Source organism: Salvelinus alpinus, chromosome 6, assembly GCF_045679555.1.
Source record: "Salvelinus alpinus chromosome 6, SLU_Salpinus.1, whole genome shotgun sequence".
NCBI classification, from domain to species: Eukaryota; Metazoa; Chordata; class Actinopteri; order Salmoniformes; family Salmonidae; genus Salvelinus; species Salvelinus alpinus.
Window position 1 is genome coordinate 92,325,284 of NC_092091.1, and position 9,484 is coordinate 92,334,767.

Consider the following 9,484-nt stretch of genomic DNA (forward strand, 5'->3'; position numbering starts at 1 on the left):
CCTCTCTGCCTAGTCGTCGCCATTTTTACCTGTTGTTGCTGTGTTAGACTAGCACCCTGTTATTGCTGCTGTTATCTTACCTGTTGTTTTAGCTAGCTCTCCCAATCAAGACCTGCAATCACTTTATGCCTTATTGTATGTCTCTCTCAAATATCAATATGCCTTGCATACTGTTGTTCAGGCTAGTTATCATTATCATTGTTTTGGTTTGCAATGGACCCTGTAGTTCCACTCTCCGTACCTCTGATACCTCCTTTGTCCCACCCCCCACACATGCGGTGACCTCACCCATTGAGACCAGCATGTCCAGAGATACAACCTCTCTTATCATCACCCAGTGCCTGGGCTTGCCTCCGCTGTACCCGCGCCCCACCATACCCCTGTCTGCACATTATGCCCAGAATCTATTCTACCACGCCCATAAATCTGCTCCTTTTATTCTTTGTCCCCAACGCTCTAGGCGACCAGTTTTGATAGCCTTTAGCCGCACCCTCATCCTACTACTCCTCTGTTCCTCGGGTGATGTGGAGGTAAACCCAGGCCCTGCATGTCCCCAGACACCCTAATTTGTTGACTTCTGTGATCGAAAAAGCCTTGGCCTCATGCATGTCAACATCAGAAGCCTCCTCCCTAAGTTTGCCTTACTCACCGCTTTAGCACACTCTGCCAACCCTGATGTCCTTGCCGTGTCCGAATCCTGGCTTAGGAAGGCCTCCAAAAATTCTGAGATTTTTCATACCCAACTATAACACTTTCCGTCAAGATAGAACTGCCAAAGGGGGAGGAGTTGCAATCTACTGCAGAGATAGCCTGCAAAGTTCTGTCATACTTTCCAGGTCTATGCCCAAACAGTTCGAACTTCTAATTTAAAAAATTAATCTCTCCAGAAATAAGTCTCTCACTGTTGCCGCCTGCTACCGACCCCCCTCAGCTCCCAGCTGGGCCCTGGACACCATCTGTGAATTGATCGCTCCCCATCTAGCTTCAGAGTTTGTTCTGTTAGGTGACCTAAACTGGGATATGCTTAACACCCCGGCAGTCCTACAATCCAAGCTTGATGCCCTCAATCTCACACAAATCATCAAGGAACCCACTAGGTACAACCCTAAATCCGTAAACACGGGCACCCTAATAGACATTATCCTGACCAACCTGCCCTCCAAATACACCTCTGCTGTCTTCAATCAAGATCTCAGCGATCACTGCCTCATTGCCTGTATCCGCCACGGGTCCGCGGTCAAACGACCACCCCTCATCACTGTCAAACGCTCCCTAAAACACTTCTGCGAGCAGGCCTTTCTAATCGACCTGGCCCGGGTACCCTGGAAGGATATTGACCTCATCCCGTCAGTTGAGGATGCCTGGTCATTCTTTAAATGTTACTTCCTCACCATATTAGACAAGCATGCTCCGTTCAAAAAATGCAGAACCAAGAACAGATATAGCCCTTGGTTCACTCCAGACCTGACTGCCCTCGACCAGCACAAAAACATCCTGTGGCGAACTGCAATAGCATCGAAGAGCCCCCGCGATATGCAACTGTTCAGGGAAGTCAGGAACCAATACACGCAGTCAGTCAGGAAAGCAAAGGCCAGCTTTTTCAAGCAGAAATTTGCATCCTGTAGCTCTAACTCCAAAAAGTTCTGGGATACTGTAAAGTCCATGGAGAACAAGAGCACCTCCTCCCAGCTGCCCACTGCACTGAGGCTAGGTAACACGGTCACCACCGATAAATCCGTGATAATCGAAGACTTCAACAAGCATTTCTCAATGGCTGGCCATGCCTTCCTCCTGGCGACTCCAACCTTGGCCAACAGCCCCGCCCCCCCCGCTGCTACTCGCCCAAGCCTCCCCAGCTTCTCCTTTACCCAAATCCAGATAGCAGATGTTCTGAAAGAGCTGGAAAACCTGGACCCATACAAATCAGCTGGGCTTGACAATCTGGACCCCCTATTTCTGAAACTGTCCGCCGCCATTGTCGCACCCCCTATTACCAGCCTGTTCAACCTCTCCTTCGTATCATCTGAGATCCCCAAGGATTGGAAAGCTGCCGCGGTCATCCCCCTCTTCAAAGGGGGAGACACCCTGGACCCAAACTGTTACAGACCTATATCCATCCTGCCCTGCCTATCTAAGGTCTTCGAAAGCCAAGTCAACAAACAGATCACTGACCATCTCGAATCCCACCGTACCTTCTCCGCTGTGCAATCCGGTTTCCGAGCCGGTCACGGGTGCACCTCAGCCACGCTCAAGGTACTAAACGATATCATAACCGCCATCGATAAAAGACATTACTGTGCAGCCGTCTTCATCGACCTGGCCAAGGCTTTCGACTCTGTCAATCATCATATTCTTATCGGCAGACTCAGTAGCCTCGGTTTTTCTAATGACTGCCTTGCCTGGTTCACCAACTACTTTGCAGACAGAGTTCAGTGTGTCAAATCGGAGGGCATGTTGTCCGGTCCTCTGGCAGTCTCTATGGGGGTACCACAGGGTTCAATTCTCGGGCCGACTCTTTTCTCTGTATACATCAATGATGTTGCTCTTGCTGCGGGAGATTCCCTGATCTACCTCTACGCAGACGACACCATTCTATATACTTCCGGCCCTTCCTTGGACACTGTGCTATCTAACCTCCAAACGAGCTTCAATGCCATACAACACTCCTTCCGTGGCCTCCAACTGCTCTTAAACGCTAGTAAAACCAAATGCATGCTTTTCAACCGTTCGCTGCCTGCACCCGCACGCCCGACTAGCATCACCACCCTGGACGGTTCAGACCTAGAATATGTGGACATCTATAAGTACCTAGGTGTCTGGCTAGACTGCAAACTCTCCTTCCAGACTCATATCAAACATCTCCAATCCAAAATCAAATCAAGAATCGGCTTTCTATTCCGCAACAAAGCCTCCTTCACTCACGCCGCCAAACTTACCCTAGTAAAACTGACTATCCTACCGATCCTCGACTTCGGCGATGTCATCTACAAAATAGCTTCCAATACTCTACTCAGCAAACTGGATGCAGTTTATCACAGTGCCATTCGTTTTGTTACTAAAGCACCTTATACGACCCACCACTGCGACCTGTATGCCCTAGTCGGCTGGCCCTCGCTACATGTTCGTCGTCAGACCCACTGGCTCCAGGTCATCTACAAGGCTATGCTAGGTAAAGTGCCGCCTTATCTCAGTTCACTGGTCACGATGGCTACACCCACCCGCAGCACGCGCTCCAGCAGGTGTATCTCACTGATCATCCCTAAAGCCAAAACCTCATTTGGACGCCTTTCCTTCCAGTTCTCTGCTGCCTGCGACTGGAACGAATTGCAAAAATCTCTGAAGTTGGAGACTTTTATCTCCCTCAACAACTTTAAACATCTGCTATCTGAGCAGGTAACCGATCGCTGCAGCTGTACATAGTCCATCAGTATATAGCCCACCCAATTTACCTACCTCACCCCCCATACTGCTTTATTTATTTACTTTTCTGCTCTTTTGCACACCAGTATCTCTTCTTGCACATGATCATCTGATGATTTATCACTCCAGTGTTAATCTGCTAAATTGTAATTATTCGATTTATTGCCTACCTCATGCCTTTTGCACACATTGTATATAGATTCTCTTTTTTTTCTACCATGTTATTGACTTGTTTATTGTTTACTCCATGTGTAACTCTGTGTTGTCTGTTCACACTGCTATGCTTTATCTTGGCCAGGTCGCAGTTGCAAATGAGAACTTGTTCTCAACTAGCCTACCTGGTTAAATAAAGGTGAAAAAAAAAAAAAAAAAAAACAGGTACAGGCCTGATGGAGGAAACCAGGTCTAGATTTAACAGGCCTGATAAAGGAACCCAGGTCTAGATTTAACAGGCCTGATGGAGGAAACCAGGTCTAGATTTAACAGGTACAGGCCTGATAGAGGAAACCAGGTCTAGATTTAACAGGTACAGGCCTGATAGAGGAAACCAGGTCTAGATTTAACAGGCCTGATAGAGGAAACCTGGTCTAGATTTAACAGGCCTGATAGAGGAAACCAAGTCTAGATTTAACAGGCCTGATAGAGGAAACCAAGTCTAGATTTAACAGGTACAGGCCTGATGGAGGAAACCAGGTCTAGATTTAACAGGCCTGATAGAGGAAACCAAGTCTAGATTTAACAGGCCTGATAGAGGAAACCAAGTCTAGATTTAACAGGCCTGATGGAGGAAACCAAGTCTAGATTTAACAGGTACAGGCCTGATGGAGGAAACCAGGTCCAGATTTAACAGGTACAGGCCTGATGGAGGAAACCAGGTCTAGATTTAACAGGCCTGATAGAGGAAACCAGGTCTAGATTTAACAGGCCTGATAGAGGAAACCAAGTCTAGATTTAACAGGTACAGGCCTGATGGAGGAAACCAGGTCTAGATTTAACAGGCCTGATGGAGGAAACCAGGTCTAGATTTAACAGGCCTGATAGAGGAAACCAGGTCTAGATTTAACAGGTACAGGCCTGATGGAGGAAACCAGGTCCAGATTTAACAGGTACAGGCCTGATAGAGGAAACCAGGTCTAGATTTAACAGGCCTGATAGAGGAAACCAAGTCTAGATTTAACAGGCCTGATAGAGGAAACCAAGTCTAGATTTAACAGTTACAGGCCTGATAGAGGAAACCAGGTTTAGATTTAACAGGCCTGATAGAGGAAACCAAGTCTAGATTTAACAGGTACAGGCCTGATGGAGGAAACCAGGTCTAGATTTAACAGGTACAGGCCTGATAGAGGAAACCAGGTCTAGATTTAACAGGTACAGGCCTGATGGAGGAAACCAGGTCTAGATTTAACAGGTACAGACCTGATGGAGGAAACCAGGTCTAGATTTAACAGGTACAGGCCTGATGGAGGAAACCAGGTCTAGATTTAACAGGTACAGGCCTGATAGAGGAAACCAGGTCTAGATTTAACAGGCCTGATGGAGGACCCCAGGTCTAGATTTAACAGGTACAGGTCTGATGGAGGAAACCAGGTCTAGATTTAACAGGCCTGATAGAGGAAACCAGGTCTAGATTTAACAGGTACAGGTCTGATGGAGGAAACCAGGTCTAGATTTAACAGGTACAGGTCTGTGCTTAAGGATGACGATAGAACCCAGCAACAGTCAAGGAAGAGCTATTTGAAAGTTTAATGCTTAAAACCACTAAATCAAATTGTTTGGGGACAGACTTGGTGGAGACACCCGAGCACTGAAGGTGATTTCCACTTCAACATCTTTGAAAGATGACTGTCATTCTGCTGTAGAATTGGTTAATTTTGTCCCGTGTAATAAATTCTATACATTAGTTTATACTGGATTAATTATACATTTTTGCTAACTTTAATTTTGTTAGTTATGTTCCAACATTCCCTCCCTCTTGTGACCAAAATCTGTTATTTTTAAGTCTTGGTTCCAATAGTTTCTATTTTTTTCTAAAACACAAACTAACTCACTCAAGATATTCAACTTTAGTTTCATATATTTATCACATTTGATGTATGTTTCTGCATATTTACCAAGATGCTCAAATAATGTTAACATAACAACAAATATATAAACACTATAAAGACAGTGGAAACTGAAGATATTTAACTCACACTAGTGTCTGTATGTTGCAGAGTGGACTGGTTAGTCCAACACAGAGCAGCTTCATTCCTCTGTCTCCCAAGTCATTGTAGCTGAGGTCCAGTTCTCTCAGGGGGGAGTTTGGTGTCTGCAGAGCTGAGACCAGAGTCTCACAGGATTCATATGTGAGATTACAGTCAGCCAGTCTGGAGAGAGGAGATATGTTGATATACTGTTAAATATGCAAAGATTTAAGAATAATGAGATGCATTAAGACAATAACAGAAGGACATGATTAGACTATGTTAAAAACATTCTAACTCACTCAAGATATTTAACCTTAGTTTTATATATTTATCATATTTGATGAATGTTTCTGCATATTTACCAAGATGTTCAAATAATGTTAAAAACATAATAACACATAATTACTACAAATTTATAAACACTATGAAGACAGTGGATACTGAAGATATTTAACTCACACTAGTGTCTGTATGTTGCCGAGTGGACTGGTTAGTCCATCACAAAGCCGCTCCACTCCTCTGTCTCTCAGGTTATTGTAGCTGAGGTCCAGTTCTCTCAGGGGGGAGTTTGGTGTCTGCAGAGCTGAAGCCAGAGTCTCACAGGATTCATCTGCGAGGTTACAGCCAGCCAGTCTGGAGAGGAGATAATCTGTTAGATATACAAATCCTCCAGAGTAACGATACTGTAAACATCAACTCAATAACAGAACTTACAGTGCTCTCTTGCAGGTTTTCACGACCGGCAGCAACCTCTGATAACCTTTCTCTGATGTGTTGTATGTCTTCAGGTCAAACTCCTCCAGCACCTCCTCTGACATCAGTAACAGGTAGGCCAGGGCTGAACATTGGTCAGGTTTTAGCTCTGTTTCTGAAAGAGTTCCTGATCGCAGGGAGGTCTGCATGTCTTCAACTAGAGAGTTGGCACCAAGTTCATTCAGACAGTGGAACAAGTTGATGATCCTTTCTGGTGAGGATTCCCTTTCGATGTTGTCTGAAAGGTACCTGACTGTTCTCTCAACTGTTTCCTCATTGGTCTGTGTTGTACTTCCTGTCTGTGTCAGAAGGCCTCGTAACAGATTCTGATTGGACTCCAGTGAGAGACCCAGAAGGAAGCGGAGGAACAGGTCCAGGTGTCCATTCTCACTCTTCAAGGCCTGGTCCACTGCGCTCCTGTGTAAGTAAGACAACTGGATTGACTCCTCCTCCTCCTCATCAGTAGGGATTGCTTTAGGAGGGAAAACAATTTCCTGCTTGTCCAGATATGATTCTAAAGCATGCACTGATGCTAGAAACTCCTGAATGCTCAGATGCACAAAGCTGTAGACCTTCTCTTGGTACAGCCCAGATTCTTCTTTAAAGATCTCTGTACACAATGCTGAGTACTCTGATGCCTCTGTGACATCAAGGCCACACTCTCTCAGGTCCTCCTCATAGAAGATCAGGTTGCCCCTCTGCAGCTGTTGGAAAGCCAGCTTTGCCAGTTTCAGGATCATCTCTTTGTCTGACTGAGACAGTTCCTTTGGGTTTGTCTCTGTGGCTGTGTTGTACTTCTTGTTCTTCACAATGATTTGGATGAGAATGAAGTGTGAGTACATCTGGGTCAGAGTTTTGGGGACTTCATCCTTCTCTGCCACTTTCAGTATCATCTCAAGGACAGTGGCTGATATCCAACAGAAGACTGGCATGTGGCACATGATGTGGAGGCTCCTTGATGTCTTCATGTGTTTGATGATTTCATTGGCCATATTCTGATCTGTGATTTTCTTCCTGAAGTACTCCTCCTTCTGTGGATCATTGAACCCTCGTACCTCTGTCACCTGGTCAACACACTCAGGAGGGATCTGATTGGCTGCTGCGGGCCGTGTGGTTATCCAGAGGAGAGCAGAGGGAAGCAGATTCCCCTTGATGAGGTTTGTCAGCAGCACGTCCACTGAGGTTGGCTTAGTGACATCACAGCACTTCTCATTGTTTTTGAAGTCTAGAGGAAGTCGACACTCATCCAGACCATCAAAAATGAAAACAGTTTTGGTTTCACCATCTTCAATGCTGTCAATCTCTTTCAGCTCTGAGAAGTATTGGGAAAGAAGTTGCATCAGACTGTATTGGTCCCTTTTCAGGTTCAGATCACGGAAAGGAAGAGGGAACATGAAATGAACGTCCTGATTTGCTTTTCCCTCTGCCCAGTCAAGGATGACCTTCTGCACAGAGACTGTTTTTCCAATGCCAGCGATTCCTTTTGTCAGCACAGTTCTGATAGGTTTGTCTTGTCCAGGTAAAGGCTTGAAGATGTCGTTGCATTTGATTGGTGTCTCTTGTGTGGTTTGTTTCTTGGATGCCATCTCTATCTGTCTAACCTCATGTTCATTATTGAGCCCTCCACTTCCACCCTCTGTGATGTAGAGCTCTGTGTAGATGTCCTTGAACAGACTTTGGTTTCCATGGTGTCCAATTCCTTCAGATATGTGTTGATACTTGTGTTTCAGTTCAGCCTTAATGTCTTGTTGGACTGTCAGCAGAGTTTGACCTGTAGGAAAACAATGAGAGTTGGGACTCATAAGTTTGTGTGTGTGTTTTATAAGGTCCTTTGTACCGTTCTTTGTAATATTGTATGAAACACAGTCTTACTTCTTCTGTCCAGAAGGTTGTGTGTGATCTTTAATGCATCCTCACTGTCCAAACTCTCCACTTCCTTATTGTCATCTGGTAATGGTTCCTGGCTGAAAGCAGGTGGCTGATCACTCTTCATTGATAGCAGGCTGGTTGTAGGTGACTCTGCTCTGGGCTTCTGGACACTGAACAAAACAGGGAGACAGATCACCTCATCAATATCACATCAATACCTCATCTACTTCATTTTAACAACTGTATATCGGAACTTCAAGAAGTTCTGATGTTTCTTTTAAAGCTACAGTCTGCAATTGGTAAATCCATTGTTGGCCTTTTAAATGAATGATGTAGACCTACAGTTAATGTAATGTGGGAACACTTTTCTCTTTAGTTTATATCTTTAAGATAACTGTATATTTTACATTTAATCTCTTACCTCTTAGAACTGGTGTCTTGAGTCATTTTAGAGGCAGTGGTCTCCTCTCTCCCCCCAGAGAGACTCATTTTAGAGGCAGTGGTCTCCTCCTCTCTCTCCCCAGAGAGACTCATTTTAGATGTAAGTCACAGCTCACTCAGCTACAATATGAAATAACAGAACAGTCAATATTTCTGAACATTGTTGAAGAACCATAAACAATGACAACACTTTTTCTATCTATGGTCAAAGAGTACAATCAGCGACTTCATATTCTATTCAAACATACACAGTCCAATATGTTATTAAACATACACAGTCCAATATGTTATTAAACATAAACAGTCCAATATGTTATAAAACATACACAGTCCAATATGTTATTAAACATACACAGTCCAATATGTTATTAAACATACACAGTCCAATATGTTATTAAACATACACAGTCCAATATGTTATTAAACATACACAGTCCAATATGTTATTAAACATACACAATCCAATAAGCTATTATTTTGAATTGACTTGGATCCCCTGACTCCATAACAACAGCTAGTCTACCTGGTTGGATCCCCTGACTCCATAACAACAGCTAGTCTAACTGGTTGGATCCCCTGACTCCATAACAACAGCTAGTCTACCTGGTTGGATCCCCTGACTCCATAACAACAGCTAGTCTACCTGGTTGGATCCCCTGACTCCATAACAGCAGCTAGTCTACCTGGTTGGATCCCCTGACTCCATAACAACAGCTAGTCTACCTGGTTGGATCCCCTGACTCCATAACAACAGCTAGTCTACCTGGTTGGATCCCCTGACTCCATAACAACAGCTAGTCTACCTGGTTGGATCC

General features: G+C 44.6%; 1 protein-coding gene across 1 annotated transcript in view; it reads right to left on the reverse strand.

The window, feature by feature from the left end:
• Window positions 1-8,793, reverse strand: part of LOC139577796 (NACHT, LRR and PYD domains-containing protein 3-like) — a 48,563-nt gene extending 39,770 nt beyond the window's left edge. Inside the window, exons 1-5 of the mRNA XM_071404970.1 lie at window positions 8,650-8,793; window positions 8,232-8,398; window positions 6,321-8,130; window positions 6,066-6,239; window positions 5,613-5,786 (exon numbers count right to left, since the gene is read on the reverse strand). Of these exons, the coding sequence (XP_071261071.1) occupies window positions 5,613-5,786; window positions 6,066-6,239; window positions 6,321-8,130; window positions 8,232-8,398; window positions 8,650-8,762 (2,438 nt within the window). The 5' untranslated portion in view covers window positions 8,763-8,793. The remainder of the gene's footprint in view (window positions 1-5,612; window positions 5,787-6,065; window positions 6,240-6,320; window positions 8,131-8,231; window positions 8,399-8,649) is intronic.
• Between the last annotated feature and the right edge of the window lie 691 nt (window positions 8,794-9,484).